We start from the raw sequence: 27,500 nt of genomic DNA, 5'->3' as shown, positions 1-27,500 counted from the left end.
TAAATGTAGACTAAAAGCAGGGAATTCGTGTTACTATTCGGTTCAAAATCTCTTGTCGTCGCGAATTCTCTTGTCGTCGCGGAGGAATTTGAAGCTTAAAATATACAAAACGATAATCATGCCTGTTGTTCTGTATGGTTGCGAAACATGGTGGCTTACTCTGAGGGAAGAACATAGACTGAAAGTATTTGAGAACAAGATCCTGAGACGAATACTCGGACCCAAGGGGAACGGGAATGGGGAATGGCGGAAATTTCATAACGAGGAACTACAAAATTTATATGGTTTACCCAACATTGTTAGGGTCGTCAAGTCTACGAGGCTTAGGTGGGCGAGTCATGTAACTAGAATGGAAGAAAGTAGAAACGCTTTCAAAGTCTTGACTGGAAGACCAATCGGAAAACGACCATTAGGAAGACCTAGGCGCAGATGGGAGGACAATATTAAGATGGATCTCGCACAGATTGGAATACAAAGTAGAAACTGGATGCAGTTAGTTAAGGATAGAAGTCAGTGGAGAGCTTTTGTGAACGCGGCATTGAACCTCCGGGTTCCATAGGCCATAGAGTTAGTTAGTTATACTTTAAAATTCGGCACTCGTTATGAAAAATGAACATCTTGTAAACTTTAAGTTATGAGCTCATTTCAATGTTATATCAAAGCGCACTTACATATAATGAATAGATGTATAAAATGTTTCTACTGTTAAGTCTTTTCATAATGATTTATAGTTTAAGATACAAATTAGTTTTAACATAATAGAGGTTTTGCCTATTTTAAGTTTGCCTCATGTTTATGCACGAGGTTAAGGAAGATGATACTAACAATGGAAGCAAACGGAAGAACCCTGAGAGAAGCCACACACACGTTGTTTATCCACCACAAAGCTCACTTGGTGGAAGCTGGAATCGAAACAGGGATCTCACCCACCAAAAGTGAGGCGCTCTACCCCTAAGTTATTGTCCACAGTACGAAATACTAGTAAAATAAGATGTCAATAAATCAATATGGTTATCTCCTATTAAGATTTTGAGAAATCTCGTATTTAATAGGAACAGAATACATATTATTATTTATAACTATTGTAAAAACAAAGAAGGCAAAACTACATGTTACAATATCTTGCTTTCGTCTCAAGAAATTAACACCGAAAATTGACAAAGAATATGAAACGCAGCTTTTGTTGTATTTCTCGACTTTTATCTGATCTTTTTGATATTAGAAAACGCAAAAAGAAATTGTCATTACACCTAATTATAGTCTTGTATTACCGATTACTATCTGTAATAAAATTATTCTTTTACATCACAGCTCACCTGTTCACAGCTTAAAGTTCCACTGATAGAATCATTTAAGGGAAGGATAAGCTTTTCATCCCTTTTACCCCCTGCAAAAAATAAATAATAATTAAATGTTAGTACGCAAACAAAACAGGAAAAATATGAATATCTAATATAAAATTCATTACAGTAGAATTGTATCACAGCTCACTTGTCCACAGCGTAAAGTTTCACTGATATAATTATTTAAATATCATCTTCAAATTAATGTAAAATAAAAGAAAATAGTAGTATTATACATCCCCACTGTGTAGGATATAGTATTGAAGAAAGAGGACGGAACAACCACTAAAACTGAAAGAAACACTTTAGGACATTCAATACTTCAACAGCAGCTCAGCAATATTGTATTTAAGCAATAAACCGGAAATGGAAAAAAGTGAAAATGAATAAATAAGAGACAACCGCCGTGATGTAAGAAGAGGCTGCATACGCTATTATTACAATGAAACGAGTGAAAACACAAATGATGATAGAATCACAGTAAATCTCAAACGAATTTGGTAAAGAAACGAAAAAGAAATATGCGTAGTTTCATACTAAATGTACACGAAGGGATAACGTCGTCGAGAAGTGTCACGATGATACTGCTACACATACGGATACACAGAAAAGTCGTCAATAAGAATATAAAAATAGGTACTCTGGTCACAGGCGAATTACCGTCTATGACTCATTCATGATCGACACATAAGAAATTGATAACTATTTGTCACCCTCTTTAAACTTAACTGTTAACCCCTTTAAACTGGTACCGATATAAAGAGGCACATGGGATTTTCCATTTCGACTTCCTAACCAAATCCAATGCCTCTTTATGGCCAAGCGGCTAAAGCGCATGGTCTCAGGTTTGATTCGCGGTGGCAGCTTATGTATTTTGATTCACAGTTAAGATTTAGACACCCCGTCGGCGCAAAGGAAAGGAGAGGGGTAAACGGCTCCTGAACGGGACATGTTATCATCTGCATGATCTTCAAATACACTCTCAATAATTAGTCAGGTTTCTAGCCTCAGCAAGCCATTATCGCACTTCACATCTCTCAACAACTGGTGTTTCATGGTTGAATGAACTTTCTCTTTTTCCTGAAATCAGCATTGCAACCTTCTGTCTTAAGGTAAAAAAATTTAAATCTAAATATTTAACAGAATAAGGAGATACCACTAATAAATTTAATTTCGAGAGTACACTAAGTAATACGAAGTACATCGCACATAATCTTATTATTAACTTCCTAGTAATGATAGGAAACAAGACTTGAAACTTAAGGCTTTTATAAGATTCAGGAGTAGTAGTTAACTCTTGCGAGCGACATCTTTCTGGACTATCTTCTGAAACGTAAATCAGTTTTATCAAAAACGACTCAGGAGATTCTGCTTACATTTCATAAATAAATATTTAAATCCAATAACCCAAGAATAATGTGTAAAACAAATCCTTATTTAAAAATATGCAGGAAAGGTAATTTCCTGTTAGGGCTTTTTTTTTTTTTTTAATACGGCATGCGATTTTATTGATACTTCCTTCAACTTGCAGAAATAACTCTGTTTGGGATTGCAATAGCCTACATCAAGTTTACGTGAGGTAAAAGGAGTAAATTCTACCCGATGTTGCACGTTTGAACATGCTCATACAAAATAATTTTCCAGTGAAACCTACCGAATAAATTACTCAATTTATTTAAAATATGTGTACATTTATCTTCTTTATCGCATTCAAACAATCCTCACTTGTTGCGATTGAAAATAGTAGGATAAACAGGAACAAACACCCCAGACTTTGGGATTTCCATATTTTAAATAATATAATAAGAAAATAATTTTCTGTGAAGACGTTCGCCAAAATTGCTTGATTTTGACATAATAAAGAGTATAGTTTGTTTATGGCTTAACAAACATCCCAATACATGTAGTTAAAATAGATGAAGGCCCCCTTATTCTCCCGATATTCTGAAAGTTATTTCCGCGATAACTTTCTTGAAAAGTATTCGCTTTTGAACAACATAGTGTATATATATTGCTTGCGATTTAAATTAGTGAAGAATGGGGATAATCCTAGGTAGGTCATCCCACTGGCACTTGAAAGTAACTTTCGTTAAAAAAAAATGCAATATGTGCATTGTAGTATATTATTTCTGATGCCTCAAATTTGCCACAATTTTCTTGAGTTTAAAATCAATCAAGAATGAAGAAGTTATTCTTTTGAACATGACTTTAAAATACATTTTGTGATGATAAATTATATTTTTTAAAAAGTCAAAACATCGGAATCACAAATAAGAATACAAAATCATATTCGATATTACGCCACTAAGGGGGAGGTCGAGCTGGGTGAGCCTCCCTCTCTATGCCACTGCCTCGAAGCATAATCATGGAACATTAAACTAAAAAAAAAGACCGTGTCAGAAGAAAATCGGCGATGCTTATAATAATAATAATAATAATAATAATAATAATAATAATAATAATAATAATAATAATAATAGAAGTAGCAGTATGAAAAATATTTCCTACTGTTTGCTAGATTAATATTCGAGTGTAATTTAACATTTTAAAACAGTCTTTATTTTGGGGGGGGGGGGCGATTTCCAGTTTTTGGCGCCTTAAATTTGGATGTTTTTTTCAAGAGATTATTCAGTGTGTTAGCACATCTTAGGCAAAATACTGCTGAGAATATCCACATGAATTTATAACATGCGATATTGTCATTTATAAAATGTCACGATAAATTATATGCTGTCTACTAGTAGGTTGTACTAAGTAGGCTACAACCTCGAGGCGCGATGTCAACTTCCCTTCACACTTTATCCAGGCTTAGGACTGGCAGTGTAATGGTAGTGTATAAATTATTACCACTACATTGGCGTACTTAAAACTTAAAAATTGCAGGGTAAATATGCGTCCCTTTGTCATTATTCATTCAGTTTAACGTCCCACATTATGCCGGCTAGGCCAAAGGAAACGGAATGATTCCTTAAAATAACATTTTATGTTTTCGAAATCCACTTAAAGCTAGATCAAATGAGCACCTAAGAACGTTATAGTAAGATGGAGAACAGGAATTAATTACCTTTGTGCATACCTATACGAAAAGTTCTGGCTACGTCTATAGATGGAAAGCCCCCCCAGCAGGTCTATGTCTAGCTCGCGCCCTTTAGGTGGACGAGGCCCCGGGTTCGATTCCCGGCAGGAGATTATTGAATGATAGTGGTTCGGATTCGACATTAAGCTGTAGTCCAAGTCTCATATAGCCGCGCTGCGGAAAAAGGAAAAAAAGCTTGAAAGATGTCTTGAAAATTTTAAACTCAAAGAAATTGTGGCAAATTTGAGACGTCAGAAATAATATACTACAATGCACATATTGCATTTTTTTTTTTTTTTTTAACGAAAGTTACCATTGAAGAGACTTTCAAGTGCCAGTGGGATGACCTACCTAGGATTATCCCCATTCTTCACTAATTTAAATCGCAAGCAATATATATACACTATGTTGTTCAAAAGCGAATACTTTTCACGAAAGTTATCGCGGAAATAACTTTCAAAATATCGGGAGAATAAGGGGGCCTTCATCTATTTTAACTACATGTATTGGGATGTTTGTTAAGCCATAAACAAACTATACTCTTTATTATGTCAAAATCAAGCAATTTTGGCGAACGTCTTCACAGAAAATTATTTTCTTATTATATTATTTAAAATATGGAAATCCCAAAGTCTGGGGTGTTTGTTCCTGTTTATCCTACTATTTTCAATCGCAACAAGTGAGGATTGTTTGAATGCGATAAAGAAGATAAATGTACACATATTTTAAATAAATTGAGTAATTTATTCGGTAGGTTTCACTGGAAAATTATTTTGTATGAGCATGTTCAAACGTGCAACATCGGGTAGAATTTACTCCTTTTACCTCACGTAAACTTGATGTAGGCTATTGCAATCCCAAACAGAGTTATTTCTGCAAGTTGAAGGAAGTATCAATAAAATCGCATGCCGTATTAAAAAAAAAAAAAAAAGCCCTAACAGGAAATTACCTTTCCTGCATATTTTTAAATAAGGATTTGTTTTACACATTATTCTTGGGTTATTGGATTTAAATATTTATTTATGAAATGTAAGCAGAATCTCCTGAGTCGTTTTTGATAAAACTGATTTACGTTTCAGAAGATAGTCCAGAAAGATGTCGCTCGCAAGAGTTAACTACTACTCCTGAATCTTATAAAAGCCTTAAGTTTCAAGTCTTGTTTCCTATCATTACTAGGAAGTTAATAATAAGATTATGTGCGATGTACTTCGTATTACTTAGTGTACTCTTGAAATTAAATTTATTAGTGGTATCTCCTTATTCTGTTAAATATTTAGATTTAAATTTTTTTACCTTAAGACAGAAGGTTGCAATGCTGATTTCAGGAAAAAGAGAAAGTTCATTCAACCATGAAACACCAGTTGTTGAGAGATGTGAAGTGCGATAATGGCTTGCTGAGGCTAGAAACCTGACTAATTATTGAGAGTGTATTTGAAGATCATGCAGATGATAACATGTCCCGTTCAGGAGCCGTTTACCCAAGGAGAGTAAAACAGACCAAACCAGACTAGTTAAACAAACAAAAAGAGTGCTACGAAGATACAATATAGACGAGGAATTTGAGGAAAATCGACCTAACAAATTAGAAGGAAGTTGACACTTGGTATATTTGTTTATTAGCTCATACTAATGAAAATACTAAAAGTCCCCTAGAATCCAACTTGTGCTCTGGCCGCCATCTTGGAAAATAACGGCCAATTTTTTTTTTTGGGGGGGGGGATTACTTAAAACCATTACAGACATCAAAAAATTCTACGAGACAAAAAATATTCTTCATAAAAAGCAAATATTTTTTATATGGTCATTTTTCTGTAGGATGAAAAAGAAATGTTATACAAGATTGTTACTGAAAATATGCAAAATTCAAATAGATTTTTCTAGTAGAATTATTATTATAAAATATTTTTTTCTTAACAGGATAATTTCGTCTTCAGAGGTATCAAACACCATTTCCAGTTTTGAATTCTCACAATTTGCCCCCTGACGCTGTTCACGTATCAGCGACGCAACCAGATGTTGCTGGGGTAAAAACTCATATTAGCGCCCCCTCCCCGACCAACAAAACCAAAACGCTTCCGGCTACGCTTGATATTGGTGTGACATAGTAATTTCCTTATTCCAGCCTTTCCAATGCTAATGGAAAAAAAAAGAAGGAAATCACGAAAACATATAGGAGGTTTTGTGAAGCTCTGAAAAAGGAACATTTTAATTATTTCCTGGAACATTTTGAAGGAATATTTGTGCATTTGGAACATTTTGAAACAAACAAGAAAAAAGAAACTCATATAACAATATTTCTACCTACTGGAAGGAATATTTCAATTATCCAATAGTTAGAAATAATAATTTAAAAAAAAAAAAAAAACATGGAAATTACACCAATTGTTCTATGAACATACATTCTACTCTAAATATAACTATATGGGTAATTATCTCGTTGCAAAATTTTATACGAGTTTCTTAGTGTTTTCATAGTTAGTTCACCAGTACTAAGCAACGACCATAAGGATAGTGTAAAAAGGATCTGCATCAGAAAAGATTTGACTATATATGTAACATTTTACAATTATTTGCTACAGTTAGTGCAAAAATTATTGATATACCTATATAAATTATTTGTAAGTCTTTAAAATCACTACTCCATAGAACTTCTTAATGAATATAAAGAAAAAAGTTTATTTTTTGTTCCATTTTTGTAGGTGTATGAATACTTTTTGCGCTAACTGTATATTGTTTGGTGTAATTATCTTTAGACAATAAGCAGGAAAGGACGAAACACAGTCTCCAGTCAATCACCCTACTGTGGAGACAAAAAGGCCCTCCAACTATCCACACCTTATTTCCTTATGATATGCTCACAGTGGAAGTAGCAATGTCACAAAAAATATACGTGGTTTCGTTAAAATGTAGGAAATATAGGAGTTTATAGGAAGAGATGCAAATATATAGGAAAAGTAGGAAATATAGGAGCATATGAAAACCTGTTATTCCAATTTTCTTCAAGTGGTAAAGCTTGATTTTAAAACTGCAGTACATAATATAATTGTCAATACAAAATAAACACCAAACTAATTAGCATTTGATTGCCAAATAATCTGAGATTAGCATGTTTGACATATTCTTATAGTCTTAATCATAATCACTACAAATCACAGTGTTTTTGGAATTACATCGGGATGTGCATATGTGCAGAATGAATCAACAGTCTGTTGCTTTAGAATAGAATATTTAATCATGACAAACAGTCAAGCTATTCTCTCGAGTATTATACACGGCATTTTGTAAATCTCCTATCGATATAACTTAAATGAAAACACAAAAAGCTGGAACTAAAACTTATCTTTGCAGGCTCTGTCCTTAAAAGCTTATACTCTATGGATATGATTCTAAGGTTTGTCAGTCGTCGTTGTTTTGTTAACTTTCTGAGGTATTTCTCTATGTTGCTTAGTTTGCCTTATAGTCAAAATAAGAATTTGGCTAGTTCTGCGCCCTCTCTAGTCAGGCGCCCGGAGCATGAGCCCCGTTTTCCCCTTAGTTACGTCACTGCCACACATCGCTGAGTACAACAATCTTGAGTGTACACACTTGCATTTTTTTGTATATCCCACTTTGCAGTTGCACGAAATGAAGTTGAACAGTTCTAATGGAGCTGCTTTCTTCGTAGTAGGAATAGGTCTGATACTCTTATCATTTTCCAACCCCAATCGATCGGTTTCAAAAGCTTCCGAACCAATTCTGAACCTGTAAGTATACTCTGTAGGAATGTTGCTCTGCACCTGCGCTGGTTGGAGGACGCCATGCCAGTTGAAAAGCTGTATCTGGCTGCTTCTTCTTCTTTTTTTTTTCACTGTACGATTGTACCTGAAGTATCGCAACTCGTCTAGCGTATTTGATTTCGATCCATAAAATTTTAATAAAAACTTTTCTCCAGCTGCATTGATAGCTTCTTTTTCTGGCATTGCCTTCGTTGAATATTTTTATCGCTTTTCTTAATTCTTCATGCTTCTGAAAAAGTCTGAGTCCTCTAACTTTACCTTTGTTATATATCGCTGATGTGTCGCATCCAGTCATGGCATGAGCAAACAGTGGAACTTCACAAGCATTCCCAATTTTCCTCTTTTGTATTGAGGAGTTAAAGATACTTGGTAAATTGTTGGATTTTCCTGGTTTGAGAAACCATAGCTCTTCAAAACCTTTAGGCGCTAAAGCAGTTAAAAGGACAAGTAAATCTGTATCAGAGTATCTGCATCACTCTCTGCCTGTAGAACAGTGTACCCTTTGGCTTTCAAGGCATGCATCACAAATTGACTGAGAACAAGTTTGTTGTTTCTGTTTGCAAGAAAATCTGTGATACAATGGTTGCTGTATGTTCATCAAAAATGATGTCTCGAGAAGATCATTTAGCTGCTCGTCGTTCTTGCTCTGCTCTTTTTGTTGTTTCTTTATTTGGATAGCCATCAAACACCACTGTACAATTTTTACCATAATGGCGCTCAATATATGTTACATACACGTCAAATATTTCACCAAACGTAGCTGGTTTTGGCCAAACCACACAATGTAGAAGATTTCCTCTATCAAAACATAGAAGGAATTGCACAGTAATGTTGCGGGTCTCACTTTGGCATGAAAAGCATTTAGAATGGAAGATTTGTTGCCTTTTCATAACAGTGATAAATCAAATAATGATGGAGGCATGCTCGTCAGTTTATACTCAAAGTATGCTTTCCGTTCTGTTTTGGTTCTGTTCAAACATACCATTATGTGGAAGAGTTCTTGTGGTAATTTCAATACAAAAGTTTCATGGCTTATTTTTATTGTATCTGATACCAGTTTCAATAAAGGAACTATTTTCTTCTACTGTTGCATACTGATATCACAAAAGTTACTCCCTATAAGTGATTTTATTGTGTTTGTCCCAATCTCCAGGGCTTTATCGCATGTAAATGATGACTGAGATTCACCAAGTGTCCTGTCGATTGAACAAATGGATTATGTTCTCGTAATAAGCTTACAAATTGCAGAAAGTCTTTAGAATCTCTAAACTGACAAGATTTTTCCCAATTCTGTGTTATGGTGCTTCCTTGTTACATTAATTTCAGTGAAGTCCGTTAACGCTTCAGCTATTTTAGTACAGGCTGGAGATGATGAAACCCATCTCTCAAGATTGTGGTGGACAAACACCGTGCTCGTGGGGTTTTCTCGGGGTTGCCCCGTTTCCTCCCACTTTCTTCATTCCCCCATTTTCACTCATCTCTCATCATCACCGTCTCCTTTAGTCTAACCGGCATAACCGTGGGACGCAAAACTTAAGGATTTAATTTCATTTTCCATCTCTCAAGATTAGAATCTGTCATTCCTCCGCCATGTGTAAGTCCACCAATAGTCTTAAAGCCACACATTAAAATCTGTTCAATGCAAATCTCCATTGAAATTCCAGACCAAGATCTGTCAATCTGCCTTACGAAAAAATAACATTGTGTTGAAAGTTTTTCGAAGTCCTGGAATGATATTCTGTTAGTTACAAAATGATGCAAGAGTGTATACTCAGGATTGTTGTGCTCAGCGATGTGTGGACCGTCTCAGGGAACAAATTGTGAGAATTCATCACCGGGAATATTATTTGATATCTCTGAGAACTAAATTACCCAGGTAAGAAAAAAAATCCATAATAATAACTCTACTAGAAAAATTTATTTGAATTTTGCATTTCTTCACTATCATTCAAAATTGGTGATCTTCATTCTTGTGTAACTTTTTTTTATTTTTCATCCTAGAGAAAAATGTTACATATAAAAAATAATTGTTTTATTATGAAGAATATTTTTTGTCTCTTGGAATTTTTTGATATGTAACGATTTTCAAATAATTCCTAAAAAAACATAAATTTCGACAGAATTTTCCAGGATGGCGGCTGGAGCACAAGTTGGATTCTAGGGGACTTCTAGTAGGTTCAATAGCATGAGCTAATAAACAAATATACCAAGTCTCTACCTCCTTCTAATTTGTTAGGTCGATTCGACTTTTTTGGTCTAAAATTCTTGGGCTAATAGTGATAACACAACTGAAATGTTCAAGTGATATATGTAACTTTTAAACTAAACTTTAAAAAAAAAAAAAAAAAAAAAAAAAAAAAAAAAAAAAAAAAGCACGTTAGTAGTTTCACGGTAACGCTACACATCTTTGTCATATCTCAACGAATGAGTGGACATCATGACGAAGAAGCCTTGAGTCCGGAATATAAAAACGTAGTGATCCGTACGTTGCACCGTCCGGTCATGAGGGAAATTCTTTCCTGACAACAAATGATCGAAATATCAAAAATGTGGTGATCAGTGGGAGATATGTCAAGAGAATATAGTGGGCGAAGAAAAGCTTTATACAGTAGACCCTGGGCAGTCCAGCAATAATAATAATAATAATAATAATAATAATAATAATAATAATAATAATAATAATAATAATAATAATAATAAACTGACGTGGAAAGGGATCGAACTAAGATCTCCCCGTATAATAGTGAGCGCTATAGTACTGAGTCATCGCGGCCTCCGCGAGTTAATCTTACATGATGGTGGGACCTGCTTAAAAAGAAAAGAAAAACTTAGATACAGGGCCTGTTACCTTCAAAATGTATATTTTAATAACATTCTCAGAAAGAAAATTTAACCTTGAAAATAACTTTGAATATGTTATATTGTGCTTAAAATTAACAGTAATCTTTCTAGAACGCTGATAAATTTCTGCAAAGGCAACATTCGTTATTTTGCTCATTTGAGTAACACAAGTATAAGCCGCTAGTATAGCAGAGCGGCAAAAAGCATCAAGTTGGCGACCGCAAGATATGTCTGTCCATTCATAGCACAGGTGTTATGAATTGTCCTTTTAACAATTAATTTCATTACAATCATTCAATTCTCATCGTGTCATTTAGCCGAAAGATTAGAATCGTAAAACGTAACTCTCACAACTAATAATAATAGCCTAACTGTCAGAATATACCATATTTACTGCTATAGTGAGGAAGTTCGTTCTGGCTTCCTAATTAATATGCTCTCTTTTCTGATAAGTATTTCAATTGGTTTAAATTTAGAAGTCACCAACTGATTTTGTACGTAGTGAAATATTTGAATTATATCTTCGGCAGCAGCGGTATTGTCTACCGAAAGAAATTGTTGTTTGAAGTTAAAGTCCCTTTTCTGCACCGAAGCTATATATGAGTCGTGCACCTACAGACCAATGTGGAATTTGGACCACCGTAATGAGTTCAAATTTCAATGCTCTTTCCCACCGGGACCACCACATGCACCAAAGGCGGTGTAGCGGGAAACGAGAGCTCACTCTCGAAAATGTTCTGAAAGAAAATGAAATGAAATATTTAAATTTTACGTCCCATGATAAAGGAGACGGTGATGATGAGAAATGGTGGAATGAAGAAAGTGGGAGGAAACGAGAAAACCCACGCAAACTGTGTTGTCCACCACAAAGTTTGCAAGCTGCAAGCTGCAATCGAACCAGGGATTGGTTCAATCGAACCAGGGATTGCAATCGATTAGTGCAAGCTGCGATCGAACCAGGGATTCCAAGTACCAGAGGTGAATGCTGTACCACTGTGCCACTACGGCCTCAATGTTCTGGAAGAAACAGTATATTTTCCTGTAATGTGACTTATTAGACCTTTCAACATTTCTGTTTGTAACTTTTCCTTATTTGTCCATCACATCTTACAAGTATAGATTACACAGGCGCGACTGATTGCCATTGTGTTATACGTATCATACCTAAATTGAAGTTTTATAAGTGATGATTTACTCTTGGGACTCTGATAGATAAAAGCATGCGGTTTTTACTCCTGATTATCAGTATACTAATAACATTTAAATCACAAAATACAGGTAATAGTGGAATGGCGATAAAAAGATGGAATAATTCCAACTGACGGCTTAATAAAAGTTTTTTCGTAGTTTGATGCAGAAGATACAAACTCCAATATTTTGCTTCAGTCGTAATGATGAATGAAATGTACGCACAAGAGAATAAGTCAACTTAACCAAATCTACAACAAACAGATAGAATTCAAATTTTACTTATTATTTTTATTTCTTTATTCTATTCTATTTCTTTGAGAATATTAGTGCACATCGAGATAGATACCAAAACAACTGTTTTATTACTCAAACCCTTCCGTTAATTTGAGTTACCAGTCTACGGTATCTTAGTTTACATTACAAACTCAGCACAGATAACAAAATTCATAAAGCGAGAAGAGAAGTTTATTTCATTCGATTGATTTGGTTTATTGCGAGGGTTCTACGATACAATACTAATCAAACATATTTTATGCAATTCCTGAAGTACTCCAACATACCAAATACACCTTAACCTTAGCTAGCTATGTCACCAATGTGGACTCGTTCGCGGTTCTTTGCAGTGAACTGATAAAACTATATTTTTATCCGTGCATATTGAGAATAGGTCGTCAAATAAAAAATAAAAAAATAGATTTTTTTTCATTTATCTACCTTTAAATAATTCTTTAAGACATTCTGCACTCCTATTCTCTTGAGACATGTCCAAACAATGCCTATAGATTGATAACATGCGTGGAAAATGATAGGACCCCTTACGATTATAATAAAGAGTTCGGACAAGTACCATAAAAGTTATTGTACGGAAAACTAACCAGTGGAGAAAACGCTAACCAACCTGTGCTATGTGTTACTAAAAAGTACTCTAATCGAGTCAAGACAAGAGTGCAGCAGTGTGCATCGCGGTAGCGCATCTGTAATGATCAGGTGCGTCGGCGACGAAAGGTGTGAGTACAAGAGTAGACAGTGGAAGAAAAACACTTTATGTACCGTAAAAATAGTTAAAACTAATACATTACAACTCATTTTGGTTATACTTAAGGAGCCGCGCTTCCCATTTCGGAAAAGACGAGAAACGCCATACTTTTAGGAATTATTCATTAAATATCTAGCATGTTAAAAAGTAGGTAACAGAGTGAGTTCTAATTAGTTAATGAGTGATACGAAATAAAAGATGTGTGTGTATTCCGCTCTCGTTGTTTTTGAAGTTTGTTTTGCCCTTGTACTTTATGTATGAGTATGTGTGGGGGCAATTGAACGCATATCGCATGTTCCATGCACGTGGATACTTCTTACTGTTGCACTAGCTACAAAATTGATTCTATTTGATGTACAAGTGGTAATACAACACACAAGAAACCCAGATCACGCTGTATTCTCACTCCATATTGGAGTTGAGTTGATTTTAGTTTAGCGTTCCTTTCAGCAGCGAAGCTATATGAGACGTGGACCTACTGATTAACGTGGAATCCGAACCACATGAGCTCCCACCGGGAATCGAACCCAGGTCTCCCACGCCAAAGGCGCGTACGCTAACCGCTTAGCCACGGAGGAGCTCTACTCCATACTGGAGTGTGAATACAACATGATCTGGGTTTCTTATGTGTTGTATTACCACTTGTACATCAAATAGAATCAATTTTGTAGCTAGTGCAACAGTAAGAAGTATCCTCGTGCACCGGAGATGAGAAGTAGCTGTTCTTAAGAATTACCCTCATTTTAACCGTAGTATACCATTTGTCATCGTTTCACACATACAAATACGAAATACTGTTTTCTTACAATGTGCAGAATTGTTCTGCCAGTGGAAATCAATAACTTAAGAAGATTTCCTCCATCAAAACATAGAAGGAATTGCATAGTAATGTTGAGGTCTCATTTTGGCATGAAAATCATTTAGAATGGAAGATTTGTTGCCTTTTCGTAACAGTGATAAATCAAATAATGATGGAGGCATGCTCGTCAGTTCATACTCAAAGTATGCTTTCCGTTCTGTTTTGCTTCTGTCCAGACATACAATTCTGTGGAAGAGTTGTTGTGGTAATTTCAATACAACAGTCTCATGGCTTTTTTTTATTGTATCTGATACCAGTTTCAATAAAAGAACTATTTTCTTCTTCTGTTGCATACTGATATCACAAAAGTTACTCCCTATAAGTGATTTCATTGTGTTTGTCCCAATCTCCAGGGCTTTATCGCATGCAATTGATGATTGAGATTCACAAAGTGTCCTGTCGATTGACCAAATGGATTATGTTCTCGTAATAAGCTTACAAATTGCAGAAAGTCTTTAGAATCTCTAAACTGACAAGATTTTTCCCAATTCTGTGGTATGGTGTATTCTTGTTACATTAATTCCAGTGAAGTCCGTTAACGCTTCAGCTATTTTAGTACAGGCTGGAGATGATGAAACCCATCTCTGAAGATTCTGGTGGACAAACAACGTGTGCGTAGATTTTCTCGGTGTTCTCCCGCTTCCTCCCACTTTTTTCATTCCACCATTTCATTCATTACTCATCTTCACCGTCTCCTTTAGCCTAACCGGCATAATCGTGGGACGTAAAACTCACAAGATTTCTTTTCATTTAATTCTTTTACAATTTGTGTGTAAATACAGCGCCCGAGGGGCCACAAAAGGCACGAATGCTTTCTAAACGAGTCAGAGGAGGGCGAAATCGGGGAGCCCGAGTGTTACCGACGGCATGCGTCCGAAGGAACCAGGCGCGTCAGCGAATGTAGGTATACGCATAAGCAAGAGTAGTAAAAACAAGTGGGTTTTTGACAACGATACGAGTTCCGATATCACTTGTCATGGTTTGATAGTAGTAATGTTTAACTTGTAAGCATAAAATACAGCTTCTGTATACTGTGCAGAAATATATCGTCGGTTGGAAAAAGTTTCTTATACAGCCATCTTTCATATGCAATCACTTATTTTATCCCTTGTAAAGCACCTGTAATGATTTTACACTATTAACCGTATACTTATAAAATAAAGAGTATTACTTTGTATTTAGTTTTATCGCTTGCAGAAATTTGATGTTCATAAATATGTCTTCTTATGCAAAATATTGAATTTTACCTGTAAATCTTCCAAAATATAATGCGCAAAGAGTAAACCAGCATCATTATTTCATCACGAAATTCACTCGTAGTGAGGTAGATATACCTTCTTAAGAGTAGGAGTTGTATTCATTGGTACAGATTGACTTTACCAGCATTTTCCTTACGGGTATAAAAGCGCGTCAGGACGTATGCCAAAAAAAACATGTCCAACAAACAGAAATCAACTTTCGTTGGTGGTCAATAAAAGAATGTTAACAGAATCCAGACGGGAACGTAGGGGCAGGGGAAGAGGGTGTGGTAGCGCGTCAGTAGGGAGCCAAAGCTTTAGAGAAAGAGGATATGTGCGTAAATGATGATACAGCAAAAAACACTTAATATCGTATAAAATCACATTGGTTAGAACAGATGTTATGATTACACAATTTTAATTTTCCACTTTCTAGTTTTAAGAATCCAATAAAGGGAGAAAATTTATTCTACGGACCTACAGATTTGTAAAGTTTACAGAAAAAATTTGTAATAATATTTTCGGTAATTGTTTAGAGATGCGGGGTCAAAATTATTGAAAAACAGAACGAATTACAAAAGTGAGTCGATAGTGGTGAGAAAATATCGTACACAACTTTTTAAACGCAATAGAGAACCTCAGTAAAGGTAAATGGAAGTTATTCTTGTGAAAAAAAGAAACAACGTGCCCTGCGGGGCTCTAACCCGCTTTCACTCGCTAACGCTTGCTCGGCAACAATATTTGAATTAAATGTTGGTAATCTAATTTAACGTATGGAGCCATAAAACGACAGAATGGAAATAGAATGTCTCAAAAAGGTAGCCATATTTTAATTGAGTAACAGGGTTGGCAAAAACCATGGTTTTTATTGAAAAAAAATTTTTTTTTTTGGTTTAAACTCGGTTTTTTGGTTTAAACCAGTTTTTTTTTTTTTTTTTTTTTTTGTTTAAATAATTTACTCTATGTATTTATATTAGATATGGACAGAAAATAGTTTGCTTCGCTTTGGTGTTATTAAGCAACAACAAGGTTATGCTGGAAGGGGTCACATAAGCTTAAAGCGGATCCAAACCGCTTCTCGGCTTCATCCAAAAAAATTGTCCATTTCGACACGAAACCGGGACTAATTGGTCACAAATGCGATTGCCGACTCACTCGCGAAGGATTCCTGATAAAAATACGTTGTACTGATCTTTACATAGGACTAGTTGTTAATATAATTGTCAAGAGTCATTTCAGAAGGACAAAAAGATAAACAGTTACACAAGTAAAAATATTATACAATTACATATAAATCGGGAAACTCCCGCCTTAGCCATTGGGAAAATCCTGTTATTACTTTAAATGTATTTGGATATAAAATTTTAAGGTCAACGTATCATAGTCACTACGCTAAAACTGAGATATTAAATTACAAATTTGGTATGTAGATACCATTCAATAAAATTAATACAAAGTCAAATCCAAGCTGATGTTGGAAGCTGCGTAGGTAGTTGATAAATTTTGCCAATTTCTATAAATATATTTAAGCAACCTTGGCTTCTTTATAAAACAACAGGCATTCAGGGAAGTAGAAATATATAATTTGGTTTCGTTTCATATGTTTAGGCTTAACATCCTTATGAAATACCAAGGTTATCACGGAGAAGACTTTCGCTGAAAGCGACACATCGAATCGCTACTTGGTTTACACTTGAAAGATGGGTTATGGTTCGACCGAGAATTGAATACGGGACCCCTTGATTAAAAGGTGAAAAGTATATACACGTAATGCAGATGGTTTGATATGTAGAGACGTCACCATGAAGTTCACACGATTTAAAGCATTTTTCGTTCTTTTTTTTTTTTTGTTTTTGTTTGGTTTAAGCCAGTTGATTTTTTTGAAAAAAAAAAAGCTGGTTTAAACCAGCCAACCCTGGCAAAAGCCATGGATTTTATTGAAAACAAAAAAACAAAAAAAAGTTTTTTTTGTTTAAACCCGGTTTTTGTGGTTTAAACCAGGTTTTTTTTGGGATGAAATAATTTGCTCTATGTATTTATATTACATATGGACAGAAATAAGTTTGTTTCGTCTTGGTGTTATTATGCAGCAACGAGGTTGTGCTGGAAGGGGTCGCATAAGCGTAAAGTGGAATCCAAACCGCTTCTCGGCTTACATTCGGGAGAAATTATTCTCCATTTGGACTCAAAACCGCGACTATTGGCCACAAATGCGATGAGTCTGCCGACTCACTCACCAAGGACTCCTGATAAAAATACGTTGTACTGATCTTGATATACTTGTTAATATATTTGTCAAGAGTCATTTTAGAAGGACAAGAAGATAAACAGTTGCACAAATGAAACCATTATACAGAATTATATATAAATCGGGAAACTCCCGCTTTAGCCATTGAGAAAATCATGCGTAGGGGAAAATTGGACAAAACCGGGACCCAAAATGTTTTTGTTGGTTCCTCAGCATCTATATGGATACTATAGCTTGAATTAGTTTTCAAATGCTAAATAGATTTGTCATTGACATAAAAATGTTTATTTCAGTGGAAAAAGCTGGTAAATTTCGAGAGCAAAAACATTTTTAATGGGTATGCAAAAACCTGTGTTTGTCCGACCAGGTCGGATAAAACTGGGTACATATAAAATAATTATAAAAAACTTTTTTTTTACAGTAAAAATATGCAATTACTCCTAGAACTAGTACAGTAAAAATCAATACAGCCGAAAAAAATATGAGAGCTTAAAAAGTACGTAAAATATAGAGGGCTAGACTATATTAGACCAATACCATAGAAAAAATAATTTTAAGTCACGATTTTTTTTAAATCTAAGAACAAAAATCACAAATAAAAGTTTCATCATATTCGTCTACATTGCTACAAGCTTTGTGTGCCCATCCTTTACAGTTAAGACACTGTATCTAACCTTCTCAGATTTACATTGTACTAACCGGCTCTGTCCGACTGTTGATGTTCCGGTTGTATCCTACTACGCCATTATTCAGAACTACAGGCGTAGCATCTTTCAAAGAGCACAAAAATCCTGATTCAAGGCATGAAGTAACAGCAGGAAGAGTTATTATTTTATGTTATATACTTACATAAGTCAATCTTCCAGTGCTTAGAAACAGCAGTATATTATCGATGGGAGACAAATTAAAACTTTTCTACGTAAATTCTTCAAAATATCTCCAAAGACAAAGAAGCCACTTACTGAGCTTTCCCTTAAACTAAGAATGACATGGCGGTTGTTTGCAACTAATTCCATGCGTTGGCCGACAGATAGTGGCACTAATATAGCCAGAAAACCCAGGTCCCGGTTTAATCCTCTTACATGGTTTTATCCTACTTTCCCCTAAATACAAAGCAGTAACGGAAAAGTCTCGTTATTGCTTGGCATGTAAAAGTTTATGGTCAACGTATCATAATCAGTATGCTAAAACTGGGGTATCAAATTACAAATTTATTATGTAGATATCATTCAGTTAAATTAAAACTGAAAGTCCAATCCAAGCTAATGTTGGAAGCTACATAGGCAGTCGATAAATCTTACTAATTTCTATCAACATATTTATGCAACCGTGGCTTCTTTATAAAACAACAGGCCCATTCGGGCATACAATTTGATTTCGTTTCGTGTGTTTCGGCTTAACATCCTTATGTAATGCCGAAGTAAGAAGACTTTCGCTTAAATTGACATCCGAATCGCTACTTGGTTTACACTTGAAAGAAGGGTTGTAGTTCGACCGAGAATTGAACATGGAACGCCTTGATTAAAAGGTGAAAAGGAGATGAAACTAAAGCAGATGGTATGTTATGTGGAAACTTCACCATGAAGTCCATACGATTTAAAGCATTTTTCGTTCTTTTTTTTAAAACAGCTGGTTTAAACCATGGTTTAAACCAGCCAACCCTGTTGAGTAATGCATACATAATAACAAATATGGTGTGTTTTTACCTGTGAGATGCGTATTCACGTGGAAATATATGAATGAAAGTCGTACGTACTATGCATGTGTTCGCCCATAAGGAAATGTTCATTATAAAGTACAAATAATATTATATTAGAGTAGTATTTAAATAATAGAAGTAGGTTGTGTTTTTACGTCCCAGAAAAAAAATAAAAAAATAAATAAAAAACAAAATGAAGCGTAACATATTACACACACATTCATGTTCAGGTAGCCATTATGCACAGTGTATAAACTGATTGTAGGGGAGTACCCATACCACTTTTTCACCGATATCCGGTATCAATATTGACGATACCGATACTTTCGGAAACATTTCTTATATACTATCAGGAATTTTCAGAATAATGAAATGATCAACAGTGTAATAGGTTATATTAGATGTAAGGCCAAAATTCGACATACAAAGGAAAAAAATCCATATTAAGTTCCACACAAAAAATATATTGAGTCTAAATTTAATCCAGCTCACATAAAATGAACTAAAAAGCAGCAAATACTCATATAGTGTAAACTTAATTGTAAGAATTAGTGATTGATATTTAGACTGATAATGTACTTTGATAGTTACATTGTATTTACTAGTCTCTATTACATACATATAATGCAAACGGACACTACCATTACAAATATTTATTGTTTACAAAATTATGGGTGCTAAACAAGGTGCTGCTGTGTATACCATAAATAATAAGAGGGTTATTTAAGCGAAGTCAAAAATCATAAAACTACTGGTCAATGTGTAGCAGAAGGGGTCCAGAAGTACGTAAATAATACAAAATTTACAGAAGAAATGGAAGGTGCAAGTATTTAGACCTAACATAACCTAACCAAATCTATCAAAACCCAGACTAAACTAACCTAATATGAATAGAAATAAGCAAAATTCTTTCATTTCGAAAACTACACTGGACCCCTACACTAATATAATCTAACACAAACTAACCAAACCTAATCTAACCTAAATTATCCTAATGTGAACAGAAACTACCGAAATTGTAACTTTGTTTTGTTACAACTGGTCCCCTTTTGCTAAACATTGTCCAAACTATTTATTAAATTTAGAACTAATTGCTTTTAACCAGTAAATAAGAGAAAATATGACAAAGTGAGCGTCCTTTGGGTTTCTTCCAGAACATTTTCTTCCGAAACGAAATCTCTGTCTCGTTTGGGATTCAAATTACGGGTTTGCTATCCTGACTATGGGAGCCTGAAGGGAAAGCAAGTCCACCTAACTCAAGAAAATGTAAGACGTAATATATCAAACCACGTATATTAAATACCAGACGTAATAGAGCAATTTCCTAGAAAATTTCCTTCGGGCGCCCATGATCATGACTGAGGATCATCGGCTTTTTTTCATCACTAGTTTGGCATCGAGGCACTAAAATTATCAGTTGAGTATGAGCGGTCCAAATTAAAGGCGTACACATGCATACAAAAATCGATTGTACAATTGATAATAATTTCGATCAACTTTAGTCTAAAATAAACCAATGAAATATAAATGTCACCGTTAATACTACACACACTGAAAATTCTTCGGAAAATGTATCAGTAAATATCGATGTCCATTTGCCGATATCACCAATACCGATTCCGATATGTTGGTACATCCCTAACTTGTTGAAGGCGAATCAGTATTATACGAAACTGAAGAGTTAAGAAGGGGAACGATTGACATCTTGGTGATAAAGGTTATTAACTGTGTCCATTCCGGAATTGTGAATAGTGGTGGCAGTAATAAGTGATGTAGTGCCTAAATATCAATGGAAATTGGGCAGGAAACTGGAACTTCCTGGGTTGTGTTTTTCAAAATTGTGATAGAAGTAAAAAAGAAGGATGCGGAACATCGAAACCTCTTCGCTTGCTGTGGCTCGCACAGCTCTTTTGTTACCACAGCAAGATTGGAACTTCGTAAAATTCTTGTTTTTGTCAAAATTATGATAAAGGCAGAAATCAACGAGCCTATGGCGCTTCTAACCCCCCATCTCTCGATGAAACTGTTTTTTGAAGGTAGCATTCGTGCTTTTAGTGGCTACTTAGAACCGGTTGGTTGGTGCTTCTTTAAGTGAACCTGTACTGGAGAATGGAAGTTCACACGTCAAAAGTGATTGCTGAACGTAGAGAAAGTGAATGCAGAGAGAAAGAAGTAAGTCGTTCATGAATTTGTGCATGGATCCGTATAATCAATCTGAACAAAATTTAATATCCTACAAAATAGTACCCTTAACCGAAAAATTACATTTTTTAGGACGAACCCTTTTTAATCAGTACTGGCATTTGTTTCAGATACAAAAGTAAGAGGCGTGTTAACTATGTACGTAATAATACAAACAGGTCGCATATAACTTGGATGCTAAAAAGGAATATAAACGTTAGTCTAATTACCCTGTATCTGGAATAAACGTACTCAAGGCAAGCGTCCTGGTATATTGAAATTAACAAAAATACTTACAATATTTAATCACAGCAATATTTACAGGAGCAACACAAGTGACTATCTTCATGGTGCAAAAACGCAAATCACTCTCACTTTGCTATAAAAGGACAAAATTCCAAAAATAACAAACAGTGACTGTGCAAGCACGAAATTTGCGCTTCATTTGTTCAAACATGACACAAATACACACACATAAATTTTATTTCTATAGCTTAAGGAAATTATGAATTAGCAAGATATTGCAGTAAACAGTTCTGGTTGTATCATTTCTAGCAGTTAATAAACGTTAAAAATAACTGAATGACTAGTCTTTATGTACAAGCTTTGTAATTCCTATTTGCTTATATTATTTTGAGTTTTTTTGACAGACAATTGAAGGTCGAACAGCGTACGTAATATTTCCATGGTCTTTGCAATATTGCCAACGCCATCGATTTCTACCTAAAGTTGTTTTATTTTTTAACCGCGTCTAAAGCACGGTCTATATATCAGTGTTGGGCAAAATCAATTGAAATCAATTGCAATTGATCAATCAATTGAAAGTAATTGCTCTGAAAATCAATTGCAATTGATTTCAATTTGTAATTGACAATTAATTTCAATTGCAATTGAATTCAATCATAAAATTTGCAATTAAATTTTCGTCAATTGTTAATTGTTAATTGGTCACCAGGCAATTGAAACTTTTAATTGTTAATTGTCAATTGCAAAGGGTGCAATTGATACATTTAATTGTTAATTGCAATTGACAATTGAAACTTGTAATTGTTAATTGTAATTGTTAATTGCAATTGAAATCAGCAATTAAAACTGATGATAAGAAGATCTGTGTGTATTGTGTTTTCCACTTGTTACTGTTTTACATATTTCAAATAAGGTACTTATAAGGTACTTATATGCTGGATACCTACCATCCATCCCCCCCCCCATGGGAAGAAAGCCGGAAACTAAGTATTTTTTAAAATATATTATGTTTATGAGTAGTAATCGCCCCACTTGGTCTCACTTTTTGGCCCCTGGGTCCCTGCCTCAGGACCCATGGTCCCTGGCCGGGGTCAATGACCTAGGGGTACCTAGGACCACCCCCTCTAAATTTTGGCAGGGGTACCTTGGCCCACCCCCTAAATTTTGGCAGGGTACATAGGACCAACCCCCTTAAATTTTGGAAATTGCCAAATCTAAAAATTTGGTATGGTAGCCTAGGACCATAGTATGTACCTCTATTAGTATTGGGTGTCTATGTCGTTCCCTTTCATGGGTAAAAAATTGCCAAAAATTCAAATTTCGGGGGTTTTTGACCTAATTTATCCCCTTGGATGAGGTGTTATTACCCTATATGGTTGTATGGGCGTATACAGGGGTCCATTCCCTTTCATAAGACATGGGTATATTAATGCACCCCTTGAAAAATTTGGGAGGGGTACCTTGGCCCACCCCTTCAATTTTGGAAATTGCCCAATTTCAACATTGGGTATTATAGTACAGGACCCTAATATGTATTATGATAAATTTGGGTGGTCCACCTCATTCCCTTTTAGGGGTACATAGGACCACCCCCCTTAAATTTTGGAAATTGCCAAATCTAAAAACTTGGTGTGGTAGCCTAGGACCATAGTATGTACCTCTATCAGTATTGAGTGTCTATGTCGTTCCCTTTCATGGGTAAAAAATTGCCAAAAATTTAAATTTCGGGGGTTTTTGACCTAATTTATCTCCTTGGATGAGGTATTATTACCTTATGATTATATGGTCATGTATAGGGGTCCATTACCTATCATAAGACATAGGTACATTTGTGCACCCCTTTAAATTTTTGGGAGGGGTACCTTGGCCCACCCCTTAAGTTTTGGAAATTGACCAATTTAAACATTGGGTATTATAGTACAGGACCCTAATATGTATAATGATAAATTTGGGCGGTCCACCTCGTTTCCTTCCAGGGGTACAAAATTGCCAAAATATAAACGTAAGCAATACGTTATACCACGTGTTTGGTTTTTGGTCGATTTTATCCCCTTTGATGAGATGTTATTACCTTATATGGTTATATGGTCATGTATAGGGGTCCATTACCTTTCATAAGATATCGGTATATTTGTACAATCCTTTAAAAATTTGGGAGGGGGTACTTTGGCCCACCCCTTAAATTTTGGAAATTGCCCAATTTAAACATTTGGTATTATAGTACCGGACCTTAACATGTATTATGATAAATTTGGGTGTTCCACCTCGTCCCCTTTTAGGGGTACAAAATTGTCAAAATATAAACGTAAGCAATACGTTGTACCACGTGTTTGGTCTTTTGGCCCAATTTATCCTCTTGGATGAGGTTCTATTACCTTATATGGTTATATGGTTATGTATAGGGGTCTATTCCCTATCATAAGACATAGGTACATTTGTGCACTCCTTTAAAATTTTTGGGAGGGGTACTTTGGCCCACCCCTTAAATTTTGGAAATTGCCCAATTTAAACATTTGGTATTATAGTACCGGACCTTAACATGTATTATTATGATAAATTTGGGTGTTCCACCTCGTTCCCTTTTAGGGGTACAAAATTGTCAAAATATAAACGTAAGCAATACGTTGTACCACGTGTTTGATCTTTTGGCCCAATTTATCCTCTTGCATGAGGTTCTATTACCTTATATGGTTATATGGTTATGTATAGGGGTCTATTCCCTATCATAAGACATAGGTACATTTGTGCACTCCTTTAAAATTTTTGGGAGGGGTACTTTGGCCCACCCCTTAAATTTTAGAAATTGCTCATTTTATATATTTGGTATTATAGTACCGGACCTTAACATGTATTATTATGATAAATTTGGGTGTTCCACCTCGTTCCCTTTTAGGGGTACGAAATTGCCAAATTTTAGTACAACCACGTGTTTGGTCTTTTGACCCAATTTATCCTCTTGGATGAGGTCCTATTACCTTATATGGTTATATTGTCATGTATAGGGGTCTATTCCCTATCATGAGACATAGGTACATTTGTGCACTCTTTAAATTTTTTTGGGAGGGGTACTTTGGCCCACCCTTAAATTTTGGAAATTGCTCATTTTATATATTTGGTATTATAGTACTGGACCCTAACATGTATTATGATAAATTTGGGTAGTTCACCTTGTTCTCTTTCATGCGTAAAAAAAAATTGCCAAATTTTACTACAACCACGTGTTTGGTATTTTGGTTCACCCCTTGGATGAGGTCCTATTACCTTATATGATTATATGGTTATGTATATTGGTCCATTCCCTATTATAAGACATGGGTATATTGATGCACCCTTTAAAAAATTTGGGAGGGGTATCTTGACTCATCCACTCAGTTTTAGAAATTGATTAATATAAGCATTTGGTATCTTCGTACAGGTCTCCAATATGTACCACTATAAATTTGGATGGTCCACATCGTTCCCTTTTCATAGGTAAAGAACTACCAAAAATCAAATTTCGGATGTTATTGACCCCTATTTAATACGTTATATGGTTTATTACCTCTATATGTTTATGTTCTCTTTTAAATTTGGGAATTATCAAATAACAAAATTCGGTAAACGTTTTCTAGGACCCATTGGTATTCCTCTTATGGCCAAATATTCAAAATTTAAAGGTTATTGACCGGCTTTATTATTGAATAAGTACAGGATTTATTACTTTTTCATAAGACACAGGTGTATTTGTGTACCAATCTTAAATTTTGGGAGGGGTACATTTCTTATTGTCATATCAATAATTGGTAATTGTTCTTTGGGTAAATCATTGTGATCACGTGATCAGTTATTGACCTATGATGGGATTAGGAGTCCAGGACATTGGTACATTGAAACTTTGTAGGATAATTTGAGAATGCGTCATTGGTATTGATTATTACAGCCAAATATAAACGTAAGCAAGACGTTGTACCACGTGATTGACCTTGATGAGGTAGTGTACAGGGATACATAGCTAACCTTATTGAAACTTATGACTCATAGTCTTAAGGGAATACATGCTACAACACTGGCAAAGTTATTGTTGATGCAATTTCATTGGCTGATCACTATCTTTCGTGCAATCTGATTGGTTGATCACTATCTTTCGTGCAATCTGATTGGTTGATGAGTTTAAAATCTTTGCTGTATTCAGTTTTTTAAGTTTTGTTTTACATTTAAAAATCTTGTTTTCGTTCAACATTTTGCACTCAATGATAAATATGATCAAAACCGTTTATTTGTTAATCGAATAGTTAAAAACCGGATAAAGTTTGACGGTTAACCGTGAAACGTAAAATTTTTTAGTTTGAAAATTTTTTGTTTGAAAGTTTTTGTTTGAAAATTCTTGCTTTCAAATTTTTTGTTTGAATTTTTTGTTTGAATTTTTTGTTTGAGAATTTTGTTTGAAATTTTTTTTGACAACTTTTGTTTCAAAATTTTTTTGTTTGAAATTTTTTTCGTTTCAAAATTTTGTTTGAGATTTTTTCGTTTGAAATTTTTGTTTGAAATTTTTTTTGTTTGAAATTTTTTGTTTGCAAATTTTTGTTCGAAAATTTTGTTTAAAATTTTTTGTTTGAAATTTTTTCGTTTCCAAATTTTTTGTTTGAAATTTTTTGTTTCAAAATTTTGTTTGAAATTTTTTTCGCTTCAAAATTTTGTTTGAATTTTTTTCGTTTGAAATTGTTTGTTTGAATTTTTTTTCGTTTCAAAATTTTGTTTCAAAGATTTTTTGTTCTAAATTTTTGTTTCAAAGTTTGAGTTGACATTTTTAAAAGTTTGTGCACCCATTAGTAAAGAACTGGAACTGTTTAGAACAAAAACCTTTGACAACATTGTGGTGCAATAGTACACGTCAGAACCTGGGGTTGTACTTGAAATGAAAAAACACAATTCATTGAAATGGATCATTTTATTACACTCCACATACATCCATACCAGATAGTGGTTCTGGATATTGTCGATACAATGTATTTTGAACTTCTTGCACTAGTTTGTCTTTAGCATATAATTTTAATTCCAGTTGAAGTCTTTTAAGGTCTAATGCAATATCAATTGGTGGAAACTCAATGTCCATTTGATCACAAATAAACTGTTTATCAATACAGGTATGCACCCACGAACGATGTTGACAACCATCACAATATCTAGATACATGTTGTACAATATGCATAACACATTTTTCAAAATAGTACTTTTTCAGGAATATACTAGTTTTGTTGCACACTTCCACTGCATATTTCACACACGGAAATACGCTGATGAATTTGTTCCATTCTGTTTGTGTTAGATACACCATGTTGCGAGGGACATGGAATGTACTCTTTTTACGTAACAACACCATCTTCTCTTCGAGGACTGTACGCATCACCACTTCATGATTTGAGCCTAATGATTTGACTATGGTCACATTTAGCTCATCATGAAAATAATCGTTCATTTGGTCGATTCGTGAACATAATATTTGCCATTCTTCACAGGTCAGTTGTACACCAAATTGTTCTGCTTTGCCCAATCGAATCACAGGTTCAAATGTTCTAGCACTGATACCAATCATCACATGTTTTGTTTGAAATATATTTATTGGATAATAGCTTGCGAAGATGAACTCTTTATCGTTAGAAGTACACATCTTTCCTCCTGAAAAGCACTTGCTCAAATGATTTCGTGGGATGACACTGTATTTGCTGGTTTATAGTTATTGCTGACGTCATTGGTAAGAAATGTGCTGACGTTTGAATTCATGATTTC

General features: G+C 34.8%; 1 protein-coding gene across 2 annotated transcripts in view; it reads right to left on the bottom strand.

Annotated features, from left to right (window-relative positions):
- Mvd (mevalonate diphosphate decarboxylase) overlaps window positions 1–22,137 on the bottom strand; it is a 56,819-nt gene extending 34,682 nt beyond the window's left edge. For both annotated transcript variants that reach the window (XM_081729024.1, XM_081729025.1), the window contains exons 1-2: window positions 21,786–22,137; window positions 1,317–1,387 (exon numbers count right to left, since the gene is read on the bottom strand). In XM_081729024.1, the coding sequence (XP_081585150.1) occupies window positions 1,317–1,387; window positions 21,786–21,837 (123 nt within the window). In that variant the 5' untranslated portion in view covers window positions 21,838–22,137. The remainder of the gene's footprint in view (window positions 1–1,316; window positions 1,388–21,785) is intronic.
- Window positions 22,138–27,500: the final 5,363 nt, after the last annotated feature.

This window comes from Thermobia domestica, chromosome 10 (assembly GCF_964235325.1).
Source record: "Thermobia domestica chromosome 10, izTheDome1.hap1.1, whole genome shotgun sequence".
Lineage (NCBI taxonomy): Eukaryota > Metazoa > Arthropoda > Insecta > Zygentoma > Lepismatidae > Thermobia > Thermobia domestica.
The sequence above is the reverse complement of the archived record's forward strand: the minus strand, read 5'-3'. Positions and strand labels throughout refer to the sequence as shown.